We start from the raw sequence: 23,784 nt of genomic DNA, 5'->3' as shown, positions 1-23,784 counted from the left end.
GAAAGGCAAAGAACATAGTTTCTAAATCAAGCACCCAAAGTTACCCGCCCCCTCATGGGTAAAAGTCCACCAAAATGGGATTGGCCCAGAGCACCACCTGAAAGCTGCTACAAATCTAAGGAATCTTTCAGTGTGGACCCACAGAAAAGGATCATAAACAACCAGACAAGTCTGGGAGGAAAAGAGCAAAATCAAAATAAGGTGAAAGCTGCCATTTTTATCCTCCCCACGGGTCTCTCACCCGCATCTGTGTCAACCCGTCCACAACCAAAAGGCAAGCACATGTCTCTTGGCTCCATGTGCCTCCTCCAGGTCTCCTTCTGGCTCTCCATCCTGCTTCCTTCCTTCCCAGTCTCTTCAGCTTCTCTTCTCCCTGCTCAGCTCCACCCTCTTTTGGGTAGAGCAGAAATCCAGTAACCTCCCCATTTCCTGAGGACCACCCTGTTACAAAAGGACTTGCTGACTATCCTAGCATCCCCTTGCAGAATCTCTCCCATCTCCCCCTTTTTTACTCCTTTGTACACAAGCCCCTGCCCTCTACCCAAGAGCAGAACAGGGTGTCTCAGACATGAGTCGCTGCCCTCTGCAGTGTGTGGACAATTAAACCATTTCCTTCGCCAACTCTGTCTCCTTTTATCGCCTGAAGGAAACCGAGGCTAGATCACGCCAAAGGTGACTTGGGATATAACTGCCTCCTGTGATGGAAACAAAAGGAAAACTAAATAACAAAGATCAATACAATATTTAAAAAAACCTTTTGTACCTCAAAAGAAACCATCACAAAACAAAAAGCAACCCCCAAATTGAAAAGGTATTTGCACACCCGGGTGTCTTGACACAGACTTCAACTTCAACATCCACACAGACTCACACATCCAAGAGCAAAGAAACAAATGACCCCAACAAGCAGTGGGCCAAGGAGCCCTTGGTAACTTCTCCAGGAATACACCCCATCTCTGCAGCCACAGGCAGACATATGAACATCCCCGATACAAGGAAATGCAAATGACCCAACCCAGACACCCTCACCATGCGAGAGCCACGGGGCACCAACCCTCCCTGATCAGGAAATGCCAGCACCTCATGGAGAACAACTGAGAAGCGCCAGGTACAGTCACTGAGCTGAGGCCCAGAAGCACCCCTGCACCCTGCCCCACTGTGAAGACATGAACAGGAAGAAAAAAAAATGCTGACCCCAGAAGCATCGGGAGGGGACACCAAATTTCCCCAGGATGAACCCCTGTTGCTGGGGGCCCCCAGTGGAGCTGCCAGCCTGCTCAGGGGTACTCCCACTCCAGGGGCCCAGGGCAAGGGGTTCATGGAGGAAACTGCCATGGGGGCCGCCCGCCTGCCCAGGGACGCCCCCGAGGCTCAGGGCAAAGGGTTCACGGGGGTGGGGGGGAACCCTGGCCGCGGGGGCCACCTGCTTGCCCAGGGGGGCCCGCGTCAGTGGGGCTCAGGGTGAGGGGTTCACAGGGAACCCCAGGCACATGGCCAACCACCTTCCCAGGGGCACCCCAGCCCCAGGGCCTAGGGTGAGAGGTTTAAGAGGGGGGAACCCTGACCAGGGGACATCCCGAGCAGAACTGCACACCTGCCTGGGGTGTCCCAGCCCCACGGACCCAGGACAAGGGGTTCACTGAGGGAGCCAGATGGCTGGCCCCAGCCCCAGCCTGGAGGCTTCCTGGGTGGACCAGAAGGCTGACTCCAGCTACAGCCTGGTGACTACCACAGTCAACAAGAAAGTCAGCCCCAACCCCAACCTGGAGGCTGTCTGGTCGACCAGAAGACCAACCCCAGCCCCAACCTAGCCTGGAGGCTTCCTGGGTGGACCAGAATGCTGGCCCAAACCCCAGGCTGGAGGATGCCAGAGAAGTCCCGCCCAAGGCCCAGCCCCAGCCTGGAGACTGCTGGCATCAACCAGTATGCCAGCCCCATCCCCAGCCTGAGGCTGCCGGAGTTGACAAGAAGGCCAGCCCCAGCCCCAGCCTGGAGGCTACCAGGTTCAACTGAAAGGCTGGCCCAAGGCCCAGCCTCAGCCTGGAGGCCACCGGGGTCAAATAGAAGGCTGGCCCCAGCCCTAGCCTGAGGCTGCTGAGGTCGACCAGAAGTGGGGTCCAAGGCCCAACTACAGCCTTGAGGCTACTGGGGTTAATCAAAAAGCCTGTACCCCCAGTTCTTGTATGCATACATAAATCTTTTTTAAAAAAAAAATGTTTACAAATCATGTTGCAGAAGGGGGCTCCCCAGGGAAAGGGAAGGTTCCAGCTTCCCCACCCAGAGTAGGGTGGGCCTGAGCAGGGAGGAAAAAACCTGAAGAAGAGACTGAGGAGAAAGAAGAGGATGGAGGGTGAGAGGGAGACCTGGAGGAGGCACATGGAGAGAGAGACATTGAAGAAGTTGCACTCATTTCTTTTTTTATTTTTTAAGAGGTGTGTTTGTTTATGCATACAAGAGCTGGGGTACAGGCCAGAGGGGTGAGGGTGAGAAGATTTAGCAGAGACAGAGTGGAGAGCAAAACAGGCAGACCCACTGAGAGCCACTGCTGAGGGGAGCAGCAGGGAGACAGGAGAGGTCTGCTGTGCCCTGTGGGTCAGCTCCCTGGCTGGGATGGACTCAGGCCCCAGTGGTGACAGCCTGATAGTGCTGAGACTAACCCCTGCACCCCCCAGGAGGCCTGCACTTGCTTTTTAGTCCTGCATTGGTTGAAATAGAAGTGGGTGAGAGACCCGTGGGGATGTGGCAGTGGCAACTTTTATCTTGATTTTGATTTTCCTATTTTCTTCCCAGACTTGTCTGGCTTTTTCTGACACTTTCCCATTGGTCCCCACCAGGAGGTGCCTTGGACTGGGGCAGGCTCTCAGGTCTCAGCGGCCCTGCTCTGGGCCAATCCTGTTTGGCTGGGCCTTTACCCACCAGGGGACAGGTGACTTTGGGTGCTTGATTTGGAGACTTTCTTCTTCCCCTTTTCGTTGTTGCACACTGATTGCATTAAAGTTCCTTCTCATGAAAGGTCTTACACACTAGAGGATGTCTTGTCTTGATGCAGTGGGTGGCAGAACCTATTTAGGGCACATTTGGGGATTCTGGAGTGCCCCTCTTCTCACTCCTGTTACAATATGCATCAAATCTTTGAGTCTTCACAACAGATTAGAGTTAATTCTAGAAATATAAATACTGTTACTATTAAGAATCCACTGATAGAAAATGACACTAGATCTATGAAAAGCATTTCCTCACCTCTACATACATAAAAATATTCTAAGATTTTTAAACTCACTGTGATCAAAACTTTTAGAAAAGCAAGATTAGAAGAATGCTTCCTGAATATTATGAAGATAATATTTCTTGACTCAAAAGTAACAAGAGTTAAATATTAAACCCTGAAGGCATTCAATTTAAAGGGTGGGGGGGATAGTGGATGGAGGACTGTGGGTGTACTATCTCAGTGAGATGTGGAAGTTTCCGAAGATTTAATTAGAATTAAGCCCCTCCCTGGGGGCACAGGGGTTAGTCTCAGCACTGTTAGCAGCCACTGTGACCTTAGTGCCATCCCTGACCGGGGAGCTGACCCACAGGGCACAGCAGACTTCTCCTGTCTCCTTGCTGCTCCCCTCAGCAGTGAATCTCAGTGGATCCACCTGTTCCGCTCCTCACTCCGTCTCTGGGGAGTCCTCTCACCCCACCCCCGCACCTGTGGACTGCATCCCAGCTCTTGTATGCATAAATAAGTAAAAATAGATCTTTAAAAATAAAAATGGTGGGGCCTCCCTGGTGGCACAAGGAGTTAAGAGGCAACCTATGAAGCTGTCCGCAAGCCACTGCAGCACAAGTTTGATCCCCTGCCAGGTAGCTACCCACACGGCACAGCAGACCTCCCGTCTCACTCGCTGCTCCCCTTAGCAGTGCATTTCAGTGGATCTGCCTGTTCTGCTCCCCACTCTGTCTCTGGGAAGTCCTCTCACCACCCCCCACCCTGCACCTCTTGCCTACACCCCAGCTCTTCTATGCATATATAAATAAAATATTTTTTAAATAATATTATTTTATATATTTTTTAAAAGAAGCCAATATTTAACATAAACATTCCTTTAGAAGTCTCCACAATTGCACTTGGCTGAGAGTTTTCAAACACATGATATCTCAGTGAACCAGGCGGCATGGAAATGTCCAGTGGTTCTCATCCTCAGATTGATTTAAAAGCCCACCATTTCCAGCCTGGCTGGGGGCACGACACTCTAGAGCATCACCCTCTCATCTTCCCGTGGCGATTAATTATGGATATTGAAATCATCAGCGGCTTTTTCGGACCATTATGCTATGAGAATAACATCAACCACAAAAGGAAACCTGGAAAAACCTCAAACACGTGGGGATTAAAAACGTGCTTCTCACTAACCACTGGTGGACAAGAGAGTAAAGCAAGCACTTTAAAATGCCCAGAGATAAATGAAAATAAGGATAAAAGTTATCAGAATTCATGGGCAACAACAAAAGGTATATCGAGAGGAAATTTAATTAAAATGTAGGTCTACATGAAGAAAGAAGAAAATCTCAAATGACCAACTTAACCTTACTCCTAAAGGAACTTGGAAAAGAAGAACAAAGCCAAAAATTAGCAGGAGAAAGGAAATTTAAAAGTTAAAGCAGAAATAAATAAAATAGACACTAAAAAGACAATACAAAAGAACAGTGAAACCAAGGGTTGGTTCTTCAAGAAGAGACAGTTGACAAACCTTTAGTCAGGCTCGTAAAGAAGAGAAAACCTGGGCCTCCCTGGTGGCACAAGGGGTTAAGAAGCAACCTATGAAGCTAGCTGCAGCCACTGCAGCACGAGTTCAATCCCCAGGCCAGGGAGAAACCCACATGGCGCAGCAGACCTCTCCTGACTCGCCTGCTGCTCCCCTCAGCAGTGTATTTCAGTGGATCTGCCTGTTCTGCTCCCCACTCTGTCTCTGGTGAAACCTCTCACCCCCCCCACCTCTGGCCTGTACCCCAGTTCTTGTGTGCATGGAGAAATAAAAGATGCATGGAGAAATGAGGGGGGGCAATGCAGGGGCTCACAACTGGGAACAGTTACACGGCCATAAATTTGATAATGTGGAAGGAATGGATACATTTTAAGAACAACAATGTCTACACAGAATGAAGCAGGACGAAATGGAAAGCTTCGACAGACGACAACTACCAAAACAGAAAATGTAATAAACCCCCCACCCTCCCCCCAACACAGGCCGAACTACGTGGGTTTGCGGGGGAATTCTACCCAACCTGAAGGCGTGTGTGTGTCCCTGTTCTACTCTCACTCTCGCCCGGAGCGGAGGAAGCGAGGCTGCGTCCTAAGCTCCCAGCTGCCCACATCACGCTCGCGCCAGACCAGACAAGGGCACTGCACGGGGAGACGAGGCCGCGCCATCATCTCTAGTAAATGCAGGCGAGAGATTCCTTAAGTGACCGGCAAACCAGTCCCCGCGCACAGCGACGGGACCCGGCGTCACCCGGCGGTTCGCCCCGCAGACGCGAGGCCGACGTGACGGGCCGGCCCTCGGCCGAGACGGGCGACACCAGGGCGCGGTCACGCTGCGGCCCCAGCGCGGGCCTCCCCGCCCTCCCCTCTGGGCGGCAGCCCCGCGGCCCCTGCCGACGCGAGGCTGGAGGGACAGGCCGGAGCCCGCAACGTCGGCCCCGCGCGTCTGCGGAGGGACCGCGGCCCGCGGCGGCCTCGGGGGACGAGCCCAGGACTGAGCTTCCTCGCGCGGGCCGGGCGGGGCGGATGGGGCCGCAGCCCCAGGGTCGCCGCAGACTGTCTCGTCTCCGGACCCGCAGCCCGACGCCAGGCCCGAGGGGACGGCAGCAGGAAGCTGCAGACACCGCAAACATCTCCATCAAAATGGCTGGTAGGGGCGCCCCTCGAGATGGGCACCCCACGCCCCTCGAGCCCACCTGGAGACCTGGAAGCGGGAGCGCGGGCAGAGAGGCAACCCCGCCCCCGTGATGGGACCCGCCCCCAGGATAGGCGCAGTCCCGCCTACGCCCCGCCCACTCCCCCGCCCCGCCCCCGGGACGAGCCCCGCCCATGCTACCTCCCACCACCAGAATGGGACCCGCCCCCAGTTTGGGCCACGCCCGTGGGCCACGCCTCCTGGCTGGGCCCTGATCCCCCCAGTGCTAGGCCCTGCCCCGCCCCGCCCCGCCCCTAGTTGCGCCCCGCGATGCCTCTCTCCAGCCCCGGCTAGGCCCCGCCCCCAGACCGATCCCGACAGCCCATTGGCGGGCAGCGCTGTCGGGCTCAGGCAGCGCTGACTGGCTGAGGCGCCGCGACGGCAGCAGCGCCTGAGGTGGGCGTAGCCGGGAGGGAGCAGCCGCGTGGTGGGCGGCAGCCCTGCAGAGCCGGAGGCACCAGCCGGGTCCCAAGGGTGCTGCAACCTCGCTCGCTAAGCCGCAGGAATCCCGAAGTTCCTCAGTGAGGCCCCGCAGCCCCCGGCCCAGACCCCAAGGCCTGTAACGGCCCCCTCAGCCTGAGGCACCGCTGGACACCCCACCTGAGGAGCCCCAAACACATGGCCCCTGAGAGACCAAGTTCCCTCCTCAGACCCCGAAACCCGCAGGCTCGCACTGACCCGTCGCCCCGCCCTGCCGGCCTCGTGTCACCCCAGGAGACTCCGAAACCCTTGAACTGAGATCCCGCAGCTTGAGATCCTGGGACCTCATTTCCCTCAGCCTGAGGGAACCCTAAACCCTCTCAGCCTGGGACCCCACTTTCGTCAGGGGGTCTCAGCCCCTCTTAGAGGCCGAGCCCGCTCTGACGCGCAGACTTTCCGGCAGCCCCTGCAGAGCCCCAGCCCAGGCGGCGTCCGCGCCCCCTTGGCCAGCCGCGCCGCCCAGCTCCAGGGCCTGGGCGCCCGGGTCCGGCGCCGCTGGGGTCTCCCGCAGACAGGCCGCGCGGCACGGCGGGCCCTCGGGCTGGCGTCCGGGCGCCCCAGGCCTCTGCCCGCCTCAGGCCTCTGCCCCCGCGCACTGGGCCCCTCGGCGCCCCGTGCGTCCCGCCTTCCTGTCCCCGGCGCCCGCCCGAAAGGACGACTGACCTGGCTTCGCCCTTCTCGGCCCTCCTGCAGGTTTCCTGCCGCGGGCTTGGGGCGCCCAGGGACTCTCGCCAGCCATGAACCCCTCCTGGCCCCGGGAGGAGAGCCCCAAGGGAGACGCAGGCGGACGCCGAGGGGCGCCGGTGAGCAGTGGGGCCGCTGCGGGCAGCGCCGGCAGGGGCGGGCAGGGGGCTGGTGACAGAAGCACCTGGAAGCCCAGTGGCGGGAGCTGGCGGGGACCCCCGAGCGATCGCAGAATGGGAGCGGGCGGGCCTGGGACCCCAGCGCCGCGCCCTGTGCCAGGGACAGAAAATGGGCAGTGCTGGCACAGAGCCCGGGGAGGAAGATCTTTCCATTGCACAGCGCACAGCCAGCACACGGAAGTCAGGCCACACTGACCCGCACAGCGCGCTGAGATGTGCTCCCCTCAGGCCAAGGACTCGTTCAGAGACATCGCCAGGTACTTCTCCAAGGAGGAGTGGACCGCCATGGGGGACTGGGAGAAACGGCGCTATCGCAACGTGAAGAGGAACTACCAGACGCTGATCAGTATAGGTAACGCGAAGTGCAGCGCTCAGAGGAGCTGGGGGCGTGAGGCGGTGGATTAGCTGGTCGCATATTAATTGGCACCCTCCCAAGGGGCTCCACCTGTCCACGCGTGGCCACAAATCTGGAGGCAAGTGTGGTGCATGCTCTCAGAGCCCGCTGGCTGGCAGAGCAGCCCGCACACCTCGCTTGCTCCACTCTCCCAGCCCACCTGCCTCTGTCCCTCTTCCAGCTCTTCCCTTTTCCAGCAAAGATTTGCTTCTTCGCAGGTCTCAGAGCCCCTCGGCCAGCTTTCATGTGCCACCGCAGGCTGGCCATCAAACCCAAGGGAGAGGACAGCGAGGATTCCGACGAAGAGTGGACACCACGGCGGCAAGGTGAGAAGGCACCTGGAGAATGTAGCGAATCCCCCTGAACCCAACCTGGGTCCGGGTGCAGCTGCATCTCAGGAGGTAACCAAGGAAACAGTGATTCCTCAAGAACAGAAATGTTCAGGAAATAAAATGCGAAACACAGCAAGAGGCTTCTCATGTAAAGGTTTAAAGGGCTTAAAATTCTTTTTAGATACATTGTTAAGCAGTAAACCCTGATCCTATAAAGTATAAAACCCAAAGCTGGTAAATACCAAATTAAGAATAGTAATCAGAAAGAGAAAGAGAAAGGGCTGGCAAGTGGCTTTGCTGTCTCTTGGCTTGTTTTTTCTTTGACTTTTTTTCTAATTGGAAATAAAAATTAAAATATCTGAAGCCATTGTGGAAGAATGTTGAGATCAGATTAAATGGTACTGAAAGTATAGGTTTCCTAGGATAATTTTCCATACTTTCCTATTAGTTTAACAAGTTAAAGATTATTTTTGCTAAACGTTGTTAATTAATAAAAGAATAATTAAAGAAACCCTACACTTAAATTGCTGAAGAGCTTTCTGACACTAATTTCATCATATTTTAACTACTGAATTAAATGTCTTAGAAAAGGAAATGATTAACACAGTCTGTAATGATAATTTATGTGTGTATATTTAAATCACAACACATGATCTTCGTACCCCAAAATGAACCTGATTCTTTGATTTGATTTTGGGAACACATTTGAGAGAGCTACTAAGTCTCCCTGATCTCTCCTATATCCGTGGCCAGAAACACCATTGAGTAAATGAAACACAATCATTTTAAAATAATTTAAGTTAGGAGCTAACTTGCTCTTGTGCTGTTTAGACAGGAGACTTTAAAGGAATCAACCTGCATAAACTGGAGAAAGCAACTTAGATTAGGATTTCCACATCTATGGATTTTTGATACCTCAGGCTCTTAAAAGTAGTGTAAGATCTGAAAACTCAACAGGTGACTATCCCCAAAGGTTTTGATATGAAAAGAGTCCATAGAGAATGTATACCCCATGGTTTCCAGACACCTACACATCTTCATCTGGGCTCATTTAAAACCTCCACCACTGAGGCCTGAGTTCCATTCCCGGCCAAGGAGCTGACCCACAGGGTGCAGCAGACCTCTCCTGTCTCTCTGCTACTCCCCTCAGCAGTGGATTTCAGTGGATTTGCTTGTTCTGCTCCCCACTCTGTCTCTGGTGAGTCCTCTTACCCCCCTGCACCTCAGGCCTACATCCCAGTTCTTCTATGCATAAGTAAATAAATATAAAAGAAATAACTCCAACCCAGTAAATTTTTTGTGTAAAGAAACAAAGCACCTAACAAATTTATCTTCTTAACAATTTTTAAGTGCACAGTGCATATTTTAACTATATGCACATTATTATCTAATGGCTCTCTAGAACATTTTCTCATCTTGCATGAACACAACTCTAAGCCCATTGAACAGCAGCTCCAGTTCCTCCTCACCCTTTACCTGGCAACCACCATGCTATTTACTCTTTCCATGAACTTGATTAATTAGATAGCTCCTATGAATGGAATCAAGCAGCATTTGTCTTTTGTGAATGGTTGTCACTATGTCATATCAACAAGATCCATTGATGTTGTAGCATATGACAGGATTTTCTTCTTTTGTAAGACTTAATAATATTCCATTTTATGTATAGACCACATTTTCATTATCTAGCCATCCATCGATAGATATTTAGGTTGTTTCCACGGCTTGCATATTGTGAATAATGCAGCAATGACCATGGGTTTACAAATATTTACTTAAACTGCTATTTCAATAGTTCTGGACCTATATCCAGGAGTGGAATGCCAGATCACATGACAGTTCTGTTTTTAATTTTTTGAGGAAACTCCTGCTGTGTCCATAGCTGCTGCCCCATTTCACATTTCCACCCACAGTGCGTAGGGTTCCAACTTCTCCACATCTGTATTCATTACTCTCTGGTTAAGAATTGTGTGTCCCTAATGAGAATCTCCAGAGTTTGAAAACATTCACCAACCAAAATACTGATTTCTCATCACCTTCTAGTCAAACATCCGTGGGTGGCCTTCCAAGTAGAACAGAGTAAACGCCAGAAGGTGAGTATTTCCCAAATCCTGTTGACCAGTCTTCCACATGGATCTGAACACAGGTAAGTGCATGAGAATGCACAGAGAACCCTAGGAAGTGCTCACCTCCTTGTCTGACGCAAGAAACAATACCATCATTCAGCAGATGATCAGGACAGCAACAATAGCAGCTAACTCTTGTTTCACTTTCATGATGTTTCAGACTTTATTATAGGCATTTTACATGAATAACCTCATTTAACTTCACCACAATCCTACATGGTACATCCCATGACTGTCATTATTTGTAGATGAGGAAATTTAGGCACAGAATTGACTGTGTCTGCGATCACAGTTACATTGGTTATGTAATCTAATCCAAAGTTCTTTCTCTAGACTACTTACAAGTTCATTACAGCTTATAAAGTTTACATTGCATTATTCATCTATCATAACATCATACATCTACTGATGATTTCAACTTCAGTTCTTTTTTTTTTAATTTTTAAATACAGTACTTTTTTCTTACGTCATTGTTAAATTTTGGACAGTATCTCCCCTCAGGTATAGGCACCATAGTTCTCCTTCCACCAAAGCACCCAAAGTCCATCAGCATATTCTCCTGTGCTCTTCCTCTCCCCTCACCCCATTTTCACTACTCCCCACCACCTCCCCCACCCCTTCTCCTTCTGGATGATTCATATCTATGGTCAACTTTCAAGGTCTGTCTTCACCTGACCCTTTGTAAACCTCAGATCTTTTCTGCTGTGCTAAAACCAAAGATCCCTCTGACTGATGAGAGTTGATTACTATATGAGCAACCTGTATGGTGGATGATATGTACCGTGGACAAGTGAAGGAGATAGGGTACCCACCCTCTGAGCACCCCACTCTACTGCGAGGAAGCAGCTAACAGTCCTGAGGAGCTACAGATTTGATGTTGAGAAACAATAAGCGAGAAAACAACTTAAGGACTTTGTAGAGGTTACACACTGTACAATAGGAAATTTCCAACAGAAGTGATTTAAAACATTCGTTTCTGTCAGAGACTGTAACAGCTGCTTTCTCAGCGATCTAATCAGGAAAGTGCAAGTTTTTGGAGTCCTTTGTTAACCTGCTTTCTCCCTGGGCAAGCTCTTGGAAAGCCTGGTCCATACATGATTCTTCTCAGAAGACGTAGGCCCAGCTAAGGGCACCCAGGGGAACCCCATGTTTTCTGCGTGAGCAACTCCACATTCACAAGTCCAACTAGAAGTAAGTGGGGGGGTCAAAGAATGCTGACGATAGTATCTTCAGGGAAGATTTCAAACACAGGTGGTTTTGGGGGTGGTCTGAAAGCAGGACTGTAATCTCACAGTCATGCCTTGTTAATGGCTCACAAAACTCTTTGGGGAACACTGTTACATTTCTTGTCACTCTGATGTTAATAATTATCCCATATGGGACTGCCTGGTGGTACAAGGGATTAAGATGCAACCTATAAAGCTATTCACAGCCACTGCAGCACAAGTTCAATCCCCAGCCAGGGAGCTACCAACATGGCGCAGCAGACTTCTCCTGACTTGCCTGCTGCTCCCCTCAGCAGTGTATTTCAGTCAATCTGCCTGTTCTGTTCTGTTCCCCACTCTGGCTCCAGTGAATCCTCTTGCCCCCCCACACCTCTGGCCTGTACTCCAGTTCTTGTATGTATAAATAAATAAATCTTAAAAAAAAAAAAGAATTATCTCATATGCCAGTTTGCAGATCAGGAAACTAAAGAGAACTAAACAGTAGTATGGACTCACTCAAACAGGACTGACAGAAACCACCTCATCTAGGCACAAATATCCTTCCCCACATATGGCAACTTGCAGCTTTAGCATTATGTTCTTTATTGCCTGGATACATTTCCTGCCAATCATTTCTTTGTCCTCTTCCTAAGAGAGAAGGGTTTTATTTCTGTCACTACTCTGCTACCTCATTTTCCAGATATATCTGTTCCCATTTATCTACACTTTCTCTTTCACTAGGTTATAGACAACCCCCCTCTTTTTCTCTATGAGCCTTTTTTTTTTTTTTAACCATAACTTATTCCTTTGGCCCTCACGCCCTCCTTGCTCCCTCTTAACCTCAAAAACTTGCTTTGGGTTATCAATGTTCACAGCTTTTTAATTATTTCACTTCATCAGTATATCCACTTTGATCCTTATTTTACTCATATAAGTAACATTGTCCAATATTTGTCTTTATATTTCTGACTTGCTTTATTTTACCTAATCCTCTCAAGCTCCTTCCTATTTACCATAAAGGACACTCCTCTCTCTTTACACCTGAGTTGTGTTCTGTGTACTCCTTTCACAGACCTTGTTGATCGTCCAGGTAGTCTGCCCATGTACTCTCCTTTCCTCACTCTCACTTTTATGAAGAAATCTGAGAGAAAATGCCTTAATACATAGGGTTCAGCCCAGGATTCATTACCCACATAAGCTCTTTCTTTTACCTTTAGAATTCAGACTCCTTCATTATTTGCAAGGGTTGTTGAGAACACAACAAAAGTCATCCATGTGAGAACACATCACAAGCCCTGACTGACTAAAGAAATGCACCTTGTCTTTTAATATGACTCTCACATTATAGGGAATATCCAGAGCTGCAGTAAGTAATGAATCTAGTTTGAAGGAAATGTTAGGAACATCAGCTTTGCTGAACACCAGTGGCTCAGAGCAGGCCCAGAGACCAGTGAAACTTCCTAAAGAAGCAATTACTTCTGGACAGCACTCTAGACGAAAACAGGGTAAGAGAAAAGAATTGGGGTTTCATCCCTCTGAGCCCTGTAGAAAGGTTAAGAATGAACTATGTGTGTGGAGTGGACTTTGGATGTGCCTGGGCTTAAGCTGAGCTAATTTTAACTACCAAGTTTTGGGGGGGCCAAGGCAACCCTTGCAAATCCTCTGAGCTCCTAACTAATCTGTGGAGTGGAGGTAAGGACGCATAGCTCAAAAATTGTTTGAAAGTGTTAATTCAGATATAAGAGAATCGACACATGGGAGCTGCCAAGTAAATCCATGTGCAGTGCAAGGACTGTGCTCCCTGGTGTATGCCCAGGCCTTTGTGCAGTGCCCAGCCTGACATACCTTGATGATGCTCTCTCTCAATGAATAAATATGCAAGTGAGCCAATTTGGAAGTAGAAAGGTTGAAAGTTAACCCTGATAATGGGAAGAGTCAGATATTAAAATTGAATTTAGGTCCTCCCTGGTGGTGCAAGGGGTTAAGCACAGCACTATGAAGCAATCCGCAGCACAAGTTTGATCCCCACTCAGCCAGGGAGCTACCCACAAGGTGCAGCAGACTTCTCCTGACTTGCCCACTGCTCCCCTCAGCAGTGTATTTCAGTAAGTCTGCCTGCTTTGTTCCCCACTCTGTGTCTGGTGAATCCTCTCACCCCCCACACCTCTGGCCTATACCCCAGTTCTTGTATGCATGAATAAATAAATCTTTAAAAAAATTGAATTTAGCACCTGAAGTCTGTGTGGGGTGTTGCTTGCTCTGCACTAATGGTTAAAGGGGAGCAGAGTTTATGAACAGAAGATAACTTGGTCTAAGAAGATTTCACATGTCCTGACAAAGCAGAGACAAACACTCCAGACGCGCCAACCTCACTCATCTATTCTTTTCTACCTCAGAGCTGAGGAGAAAGAAGCCTGACGTGAAGATGTACTCACTACGAGAGAGAAAGAACCACACATACCAAGAGGTCAGCGAGCCCCAGGATGACGACTACCTCTGTAAGTCACCCCAGCCATTCATAGGGAAGGCTGCCATGTCTGTCCAGTGACTCCATTTCATCAGTTGGCCCCAAACCACCCGCTTCCTCTAGAGACGCAGAGGGCAGGACAGAAGCCACAGTGAGGGTGCAGGGTTATTCCTGGGGTGCTTCACAGCCGGTGCATACTCTAACTTGCAACCCTGTTGCTCTTGCCTCCAGTTTGTGAGAACTGTCAGAACTTCTTCATTGACAGCTGTGCTGCCCACGGGGTCCCTACATTCATCAAAGACAATGAGGTAGACAAGGGGCATCCTGACCGCTCAGCCCTCACCCTGCCCCCAGGGCTGAGGATTGGGCCTTCGAGCATCCCAGAGGCTGGGCTGGGAGTCTGGAACGAAGCCTCTGACCTGCCGCTAGGCCTGCACTTTGGCCCCTATGAGGGCCAAATAACAGAAGATGAAGAGGCGGCCAACAGTGGATACTCCTGGCTGGTGAGAGCCACATGCTTCCTGGGGTGACAGGTCTCACCTTCTCCAGGCTGGGCCAGGGGTGGGTGGGGAGGACAGGGGCTCTGAGTGCTACATGCACTTCGCCTGAACACAAGCTCTGTGTGTGATCGGGGGTGGGTGAGACTGTAGGGAAGAGGGGGGTGATTGCTGGCTTCAGGGCCACTAAAAGATGAGAGGTGGAGAAGATGACCAAGGGGCGCGCCCATGCCCACAGCAGAGGCCAAGTCCATGCAAGCGAAAGCAGTGATGGCAGAAGGAAATCATTTCTGAACAAAAGCACCTTAATTTCTCTTTCTAAAATGCAGATCACCAAAGGGAGAAACTGCTACGAGTACGTGAATGGAGAAGACAAGTCTTGGGCCAACTGGATGAGGTAAAGCTGCTGGGCCTCTGAGTCCCAGAAAGGAAGCATCTCCACAGCCTTTCCATTCTCTTCCATACCCCACTGTGGTCTCCTCCAAGCCTCTGCTCCTCCCTCTTTTCCATACAATGCTCTTTTTTTTTAAAGATTTATTTATTCATGCATAACTGTGGTACAGGCCAGAGGTGTGGGGGTAATAGGATTCACCAGAGACAGAGTGGGGAACAGAACAGGCAGATTGACTGAAATACACTGCTGAGGGAAGCAGCAGGGTGACAGGAGAGGTCTGTCGTGCCATGTGGGTCACCTCCCTGGCTGGGGATCAAATTCGTGCTGCAGTGGCTGCAGACAGTTTCATAGGTTGCATTTCAACCCCTTGCACCACCAGGGAGGACCCACAATGCTCTTGTATTTTAAGACACATGGGGGAGAGGGATGAAAAAGATACTGTATGTCCTCAAAACATGAATCTCTATACTAGACAAAATGTGGGCACTTGACAAAAAAAATGAGGAGCTTAAATTGGGCAGAGAGGGCCTCCCCAGTGACACAGCGGTTGAGCGCTGGTTTGTGAAGCTGCCCGCGGTCTCTGCAGTGCCGGTTGGATCCCCGGCTGCTCCCCGGCCACCGGAGGAGGGCCCCACATGGCGCGCAGACCTCTCCTGCCTCCCGCTGCTCCCCTCAGCAGTGTACTTCGGTCCTTCTGCCTGCTCTGCTCCCATCTCTGGCTCTGGTGAATTCTCTCACCCTCCCGCGCTTCTGACTGTACCCAGTGCTTGTATAAATAAATAAATAAAATAAATCTTAAAAAAATAAAAAATAAAAATAAATAAATTGGGCAGAGACAGGGGATCCCACCCACTCAGCATGGGGCACATCCTGCACTCCAATGGTCACACGCCCCGGTGTCTGGGGACCTCACTGCAGACAGACAGTAAACAGTCTAGGGATTATAAGTATAATTTCCCTGTTTCTTGAGCTGTGCACACGCACCCAGCCTGGACTGGGACCTCTGTCTCTGGCCGTGAGCTGGCACTGGGCTCTGAGGCTGGGGTGGGCAGCAGTCTGGCCGTGGCCTCTGTATTTAGAGGCTCAGCCTCCCTCCATGCGGGGGCTCCCCTTTTATCAGGGGACATAGAAAGTGAATAAAATAGAGTTGCTCCATGTTATGATGCTAAGACAAAGAGCCCTCCAGATTTCTGGGAGAACCTGGGGTGAAGGGCCCTCAGATAAAGCATGGAGAGAATGGAAAAAGGTCCCTTGAAGACGGCGGCAGGGGTGCTGACTCTGAGAGGCCTGTTAACTGAAGCACGCAGCCAACCAGACCATGCTTTGGGCCATGAACCAGAATCCAGGGCAGGAAAGGGCTCAGCATCAAGGAGGCCAGCTTGGAGTGGGCTTTGCCAGTGGTCACCTGGCAGGGGACACAGCAGCCACGGGGCCATGGTGAGCAGCACTGAAGTGGGGGGGTGTCACGTCCCTTGTGAGGGGGACTTAGGCATGACCAGAAGTTACCCTGAGGGGGGCTCATCGCAACAGAGGCTTGATCAACAGGACAGAAGTGATGTGGGTCTTGTGCCTGGGGACTTACTTCCTGGCTTTCTTCGCCATTGCCCCCTCAACCCAGGTATGTGAACTGTGCCAGGGACGAGGAGGAGCAGAACCTGGTGGCCTTTCAGTACCACCGGCAGATATTCTACCGCACCTGCCAGGTGGTCAGGCCGGGCCACGAGCTGCTGGTCTGGTATGGCGACGAGTACGGCCAGGAGCTGGGCATCAAGTGGGGCAGCAAGTGGAAGAGAGCACATGCGACTGAGAGAGGTGGGTGCTGCTGTCCCCAAGCCCTCCAGGGAGGCTGGTGGGCTGGCTCCGAAATAAAATTCAGTCAGTAAGATTTCACATCAGATGCTTCAGAAATTAAGAATTGGGTTCCTATTGCCTCTTGGGAATAATTGTTACATTCTATTTTTTGTTCTGACTTTTTATACTCCATGCACAAGATACACAACAGCATAGATGCTGCGGGTCAGGCAGTCCCCCCAGCAAGCTCACCGAGGCCATCTGCCTGTGGCTGAGCCCTCACCCCAGCTCCCCCCTGCCAATGTGGGCTCCTGCCGTGCCAGACAGGGATGCAGGAACTGGAGCCCCAGACAGACAGGCTGTGGCAGTGCCATCCTGAACGCTGATGGTGACACCCCCACTGCAGCTGCCAGTGTTGGGGCCAGCCTTAGGAATCCAGGCTGTGGCACTGCGGGAAGGCCGCTCAGCAATAGCTGGCAGAGGCTCCCAGAGGGAGAGCTAGTGGGGCAGTTGAGGAGGCAGGCTGGGTGTCTAGGGAGGCTTAGCCACCACTCAGGTAGGGGAGCACCAAGGAAGAGGGAGCTGGGAAAACACATGTAGCTTAGGGCTCCCAGCCACACTGGGGCTTTTCCAGAGCTAGCGGGAGCGACCGTGTCATTCTCAGCCGCACAGCGGTATGTTGTGCTCTAAGATGACAGTCGGTTTTGGAGAATGCACTGCAGGGCAATCCCCCCCAGGTCACTTCACCCCTGAGGGCCAGAGGACGGGGATGGCTGAGGCAGGCAGGCCAGGCCAGAGAAGTAAGGCTGTGCGTAGACTTTGGAACAGGACTTCCAGTGTTTTAAAACGGGTTAAGACAGAATGAAATAAATCAAATATGAATCTCAGGGGTAAGGCTGGAAGAAGGGAACATTTTCATTTGCTGGTTTGTAGGAAAGAGGAGCCTTCAATCAGCTGGGCCTGGGCCACGCTGTCTGTGTTCATAGAGCTCTGGGCTGAGCCGCTGCTACACTCCCAGGTCCTCTCCCCTCATAAGGTGCCACAGCAGGCGCAGCTGGGTGCTCTGGTGTGCTGGTACTTCCCCGTGGAATAAAGCAGCTGCGGCTCCATGTCAGAGACATGGGGGCGCGGGTATGAGGGGATCCCCGCAGCCCCCTGTATGTAAGGATCAGAGCTATCTGATGCCACATGCAGGGCCCTGGCCTGGATGATATGTAAACAAGGCCTTCGATGGGGGCTTTCTGGACTTTGAAGATTTAGTGAGTAAACAAGGAATGGAAAAATAGACCATAAGGAAACACTTGGTAGGAGACAAAGCTTCAGAATAACCGGGGGCTCTTCAGGAGACCAGGCCTATGGCCCAGGTGACCCTGTCAACATGTATCTCAGCAAACACTTCCTCTTTCAGCAGAACGAAAGCCAGGGATCCATCCATGTCCCTCCTGCTCGCTGGCCTTTTCCACTGAGAAATTCCTCAACCAACATGTGCAACACCATCATCCTGCCCAGATCTTCCAAGCAACATCTGTGAGAAAACACCTCCCATCAGTGGATCCCTGCCCTGGTCGTCAGAATCAGCAGCAGCCACATTCTGATCCCCACAGCAGGAATGACAAACTTGAAAGTCAAGAGGTCAAAGAAAGACCCAAACCTTTGCTTAAAAGGATAGGGCAGAAGAACGTTTCAAAGGCCTTTTCCAACCTGCCAATAGAGCAAAAGTGGAGCTCTAGGGAGCATGAGAGAGTGATGGAGGAAGAGCCAAGCACAGGCCAGAAAGAGAATCCAAAGGACACAGGCAAATTATTCACTGGGGTAGGACTGTCAATAACGACAACAGGCAAGTATGGAGGGAGTGAGCAAGGCATCCATGATCAGTCACACCTCAGCACACACCAGAGGACACACACAGGGGAGAAGCTCTATGTCTGCAGGGAGTGTGGGCGAGGCTTCAGTCGTAAGTCACTCCTCATCAGACACCAGAGGACACACACAGGGGAGAAGCCCTATGTCTGCAGGGAGTGTGGGCGAGGCTTCAGTCGTAAGTCACACCTCATCACACACCAGAGGACACACACAGGGGAGAAGCCCTATGTCTGCAGGGAGTGTGGGCGAGGCTTCAGTCGTAAGTCACTCCTCATCACACACCAGAGGACACACACAGGGGAGAAGCCCTATGTCTGTAGGGAGTGTGGGCGAGGCTTCAGTCGTAAGTCACTCCTCATCACACACCAGAGGACACACACAGGGGAGAAGCCCTATGTCTGTAGGGAGTGTGGGCGAGGCTTCAGTCAGAAGTCACTCCTCATCAGACACCAGAGGACACACACAGGGGAGAAGCCCTATGTCTGCAGGGAGTGTGGGCGAGGCTTCAGTCGTAAGTCACTCCTCATCACACACCAGAGGACACACACAGGGGAGAAGCCCTATGTCTGCAGGGAGTGTGGGCGAGGCTTCAGTCAGAAGTCACTCCTCATCAGACACCAGAGGACACACACAGGGGAGAAGCCCTATGTCTGCAGGGAGTGTGGGCGAGGCTTCAGTCAGAAGTCACACCTCATCACACACCAGAGGATACACACAGGGGAGAAGCCCTATGTCTGCAGGGAGTGTGGGCGAGGCTTCAGTCAGAAGTCACACCTCATCACACACCAGAGGATACACACAGGGGAGAAGCCCTATGTCTGCAGGGAGTGTGGGCGAGGCTTCAGTCAGAAGTCACACCCCATCAGACACCAGAGGACACACACAGGGGAGAATCCCTATGTCTGCAGGGAGTGTGGGCGAGGCTTCAGTCAGAAGTCACACCCCATCAGACACTAGAGGACACACAGAGAAGCCCTGTGTCTGTAGCAGGGTGAGTTGGTCATACCCTTGAATCATATCTGAGCAGCCACAGAGGACAAATGCAGCCGCCACACATTCTGCACTTCCTCTGGGGTTGGGGGTGGGGGCTTCAGAGGAAGTCTACTGACCTGTCCACTCCCCAAGAGCTTAGTGGGGTCAGAAACCATCTAAACAACCCTCCACTCTCAAGACAAGAGATGAGGACAGACAGGTACTTGAGTGGCATAGCCATCAATCCCCTCCATGGTTTTGTCTGTTTTGTTGCCTTTGCTCTATTAAATTTTGTCTCCATACAAATCTGACCCAGGTCACATACCTCATTGGTCCTTGAAAGCAGAGGTGTCAGGAGGGCCACGGAGAACTCACTCTTACCCAGGCCTCCACACAAACGCAACCTCTGGCAAGGTATATATCTGGAATCAGACCAAGTAGGTAACTGGAGAATCGATTCTTGGGCCCAGGAAGAGCAATCCAGGACTTGAGACTCATGGGGAAAGGAACGTCCCTGTCCACATGGAAGAGTGGCCTTTTCTCTTAAAAGAGCCCTTCTCTCTGCCAAAACCCTGCTCCCTCCTGGCCTCAGGGCTCACAGTCAAGGGCCTCTGCCTCCAACTGTCCAGGCTTGAGGACCATAGCCAGCAGTGGACTGAGCTGACAAAAAGGTAGGGGGTCCCGAAAGGGGGTTCAGGCCACCCCGAGTCCTGGCCTGCAGGGCAGAGGTGAGGGGCCTGGGGCAAACAAGGATTTCTGGCTGTGAGGCTGGGCTGGGCTGACCACTGCCCGTGGCCCCTGGAGCCCATTTCATCAGGGCTGGGTGGGGCGGGCAGTGAAGGCCAGGCCTGGAGTCTTGTCTCTGAGTCTCAAGCAGAGGACCAAGCTTGGGACCATGTGCCAGGCGGCCCAGAGCACCCATTCTGCTCCTCGCCATTGCCCAACACACCTGCCAGCCTTGCAGCACCCCCACAGGGCTGGCCGCCCTGCCAGCCCCAAAATCACCCCCACAGGCCCGGCCACCCCTTCCAGCCCTGCAGTCACCCCCACAGGCCCAGCAGCCCCAGCCAGCCCCGCAGTCACCCCACAGGCCCCGCCACCCCAGCATCCCTGTCCCTCCTCTTGGAGGGGGCAGTTCCCTCTGCCTGTACAGGTGGGGCTGGAACCCAAGGCCCGCAGAATGTGGGGTCAGGGACCACCCCACCCATGGCCGGCCTGTCCAGGCTCGCTGCCCTTAGCCCCGTGGACAGATGCATATAAAGGACTTGGTCCGTATGGGGTACGGCCACAGGCCCACTCCTGGGGAGCCCCTAGAGCACACCAACAGGGCTGGCTGTGGACTGAGTGCAGCACGCGGGCCAGGAAACTGGCACTGAGGCCGCCAGACAGTGGACCCCAACACTGCTTTCAGAGTCTGCACAGGCGCTGGGCCTCATCTGGGCAGCAGGGCAAGCACAGAGTCCTACTGCATGGGGCAGCTGGGCTGTGCTGTCCCTCCCGGCTGGGCCTTGATGGACCCTAGCAGGGACCAGCCACCTGGAGCCTCTCGCCCAGCACCTGTCCTCTTCCCCAGCTACACCCACCCGGACAGCCACTGCCCGGGGCTCCTGCCCCCAGGCCAGATGAAGGTGGGCACCTACAAGCTGTTTCTTCGACACTGAGGGCTACTGGAGGAGGTGGCGGCAGGCCAACTTCTACCCCTACATGGAGGTGAGCCTCCCCACCCCCCAGGCTGGCCCTGGCAGCCGTAACTTTTAGCTTCCAGAACATAGGGGCCCAGCCCAGGCAGCAGGGACTTCACAGCCCAGGCCCCGGGTGCAGACAGGGCGAGGGGACTCACCCATGTGGTCGGCACCCAACCCACTGCCCTCTCCCTTGGCCCCTGCGGGCCAGGCCTTCAGGCCTGCTATCTGGGGGGCTCAGCTGCCTCAGCCCTTCTTGGTGGGTGCCCAGTGCCCTCTCCACTCCACAGGTGGTTTTCACGATCACAGGCAAAACCCACGAGTTCCAGGAGCCCCTGTTGCTTAGCCCATGGTCCACACTACCTACTGGGGGAGCTAGTGACGCGCCCCATCCACCCACCATCCACCCTCTTCCAGGGGTCCCATGGCCGGGTCTGTGATTTGGTGCCAATAAAGGTGGTGCTGGCCTGCCACTCTGGTCTCCAGCTGCTGCGGCCCAGCCTGCGGAGGCTGAGGAGGGCGGCCACAGGATAGGAGTAGGGCTGGGCCTGGGGCTGCCCCCACAGGCAAGAGGACATGCAGCAGATGTGGAGAACCTTCATTTGCCAATGCCTGAAGTCTTGGAGGCCCTTGCATGCAAGGGCATCATTCAGGGGCTATGTCAGTGTGCCCACGAGCCCTGTGGGGCCCTGGCCCAGCATCTGCCCCACCACAGTTGTCTCCAGGGGCTTGAAGCCCACATTGTCCAGGGGGATCCCGAAGGTCAGACCTCATAGGTCTGCAGCAGGTCGTTGTGGGCCTGTGGGCAGGGCGTGGACACCAGTCAGTGACCTGCCTAGTAACCATGTGGCTGGGACAGCAGGCAGCTCCTCCCTGGCACCCCTACCCACCCAGGCCATGGCCCTGGCCCTGTTTCCACTCTGGGAAGTGGGTCTCTCTGGAAGGGTGGGCTCCAGGAGGGGTCTGGAGAGTCATGCATATGTGTCGGGGGTGGGGAGGGGGTTGGCAAGGCCAAGGTGAAGCAGGGCCAGCTCCGGAGAGTGGCCCTGGGCTGGCGCCTCACCCTTCCCTGTGGCCAGATGCAAGTCTAGCTCCACCGCCCAGGGCATCAGAGGCCCTGCTTCTGTGCACGCCAGTGGCGGGGTTGGGGGGGCACCACAGCATGGGGGTGTCCAGGCAAGGCTGGGAGGGTGAGGGAAGGTCAGGTGGCCTGGATGCAGGGCCCCCCACCCACAGGCACGGCCTCCCCCAGCTCCCCTCTGGTAGGCCTGAGCCCCTTATCGGGCAGATCCTGGTGAGTGTGCCCAGGGCCCCTGGGGAAGCCAGGCAGGGTCAGCACTGACCCTCTAGCCTCCCCCAAGGAGGCACTGGCCTGTGTGTGGCCCCCAGGCAGGTGGGTGGCTGCTATCAGTCTTGGGAGGGGCTGGAGAAGACCACACCTGCCTTGCCTGCTGGAGGTGGTGGCATCAATCTCAGGGCAGAGGAGGCCCCTCCATGCCCCAGAGGCCAAGATGGCACCAGGATGGAGACACCTGGGACCCAGGGGCCAGAGAGGCCACTGAGGTTTCCAGACTGACGTGCACCCACCCAACCTGGCCGGCAGAGGGCTCCAGGACAGGCTGGGAATGGACAGGTCCCACCTGGGGCACAGGGAGAGATGGGGGGGCGGGGTGGGTGCCCACTTTGCAGACACGGCCCAGTTCATACTGCAGGTCCTTGATGGTGCTGTTCTTGGACTTCAGGACGTCCTGCAGCGAAGGCTGAGGTGAGACTGAGCCCTGTGTGGGCGGAGGCCGGGTTGGGCTCTGGGGGCCCCATGGGGCAGCCGGCACAAAACTGTCTCCATGGCCATGGTCTCCAAGGTGAAGGCCACGGAAGGGCAGGCTGGCCTGGCTCTGCAGGCCCTGCCACCAGTGCAGCTCAGGAGGCACCGCTGTGGCCGCCCCAAACCCGGCGCAGCAGCGGTGACCCCCGCAGACAGGACTGCTGTCCAGTCTGGCATGACTGAGCCCGGCCACCCGCCCAGGATGGGAAGAGGACATGCTCCTCCCCTTTAGGTCCACCAGGCCGCGCCGAGTCCCAAAGCTTGTCCCCACTGAGCCCAGAGCCCCAGCCCCCACAGCCGCGCATCCTCAGCCAGATCAGCAGCTCATAGGAGACCCAGCCCCGCCCTCACCCACAGGGATGGCATCTGCCCCCACCCACCCTCCTACCACACAGTCCTCGCCCAGAGCCTTCCATGGCTGCCCCCAGGCCCAAACTCGGGGCTCATCTGGCCCTGCTCACTGCACCTCAGCCTGTATTTCCCCAAACTGGGTCGGGGGGCAGAGAGGCACCGGCCTACCCCTGCTGGGTCTCTCACCCTGACTTGCAGCTCCGAAGCCCACCTGAGACCCGACTGGCAGGGGCTTGGAAAGGATAGGCCGCGAGGGGCTGAGGAGCTGCGAAGACCCCAGAGAGGCCACCCAAGGCCCAAGAGCTGGGGCGAAGGGGGGCCGCCCAGGCCTGCTTGGGCCTGGAAGGAGGGTCCCAGGGCAGGGGCGCAGGTACCCGCAGGACCCGCCTCCAGCTTCCAGGACACAAGGGTCAGGGCCGCGGGGTCCGGGTTGGGGGCCGCCAGCACCTTGCTGAGCTGCACCTCCTCTTCACGCGGCGCTGAGCGCCTGCAGCTTGTGCCCCAGGACAGCCCGCCTTCCGCTGCACCTCCAGCACGGCCCGCGAACCTGCCGTGGAGCCGGGGTCCTGCTCCCTGCCGCACCTGCGGGAGTCAGATGTC

At 53.9% G+C, this 23,784-nt stretch overlaps 1 protein-coding gene and 1 pseudogene across 2 annotated transcripts; both read left to right on the top strand.

The window, feature by feature from the left end:
- Positions 1-1,652: 1,652 nt before the first annotated feature.
- On the top strand, positions 1,653-17,584 carry LOC311178785 (histone-lysine N-methyltransferase PRDM7-like; the record flags this gene model as incomplete). Its single annotated transcript, XM_084245517.1, has 12 exons — positions 1,653-1,772; positions 6,769-6,922; positions 7,116-7,225; positions 7,514-7,637; positions 7,898-8,005; positions 10,055-10,104; positions 12,691-12,847; positions 13,739-13,840; positions 14,041-14,312; positions 14,636-14,703; positions 16,319-16,512; positions 17,478-17,584. 12 exons carry the CDS (start codon positions 1,653-1,655, stop codon positions 17,582-17,584), a joined length of 1,566 nt encoding a protein of 521 aa, XP_084101643.1.
- Positions 17,585-19,848: 2,264 nt separating this feature from the next.
- LOC311178784 (5-hydroxyisourate hydrolase-like) lies at positions 19,849-21,387 on the top strand (annotated as a pseudogene). Its single transcript has 3 exons — positions 19,849-19,997; positions 20,900-21,036; positions 21,299-21,387. The product of its transcript is annotated as a 5-hydroxyisourate hydrolase-like (transcript).
- Positions 21,388-23,784: the final 2,397 nt, after the last annotated feature.

The sequence above is a fragment of the Talpa europaea genome (assembly GCF_964194135.1).
Source record: "Talpa europaea genome assembly, chromosome: 10".
In the NCBI taxonomy this organism is placed as follows: Eukaryota; Metazoa; Chordata; class Mammalia; order Eulipotyphla; family Talpidae; genus Talpa; species Talpa europaea.
The sequence above is the reverse complement of the archived record's forward strand: the minus strand, read 5'-3'. Positions and strand labels throughout refer to the sequence as shown.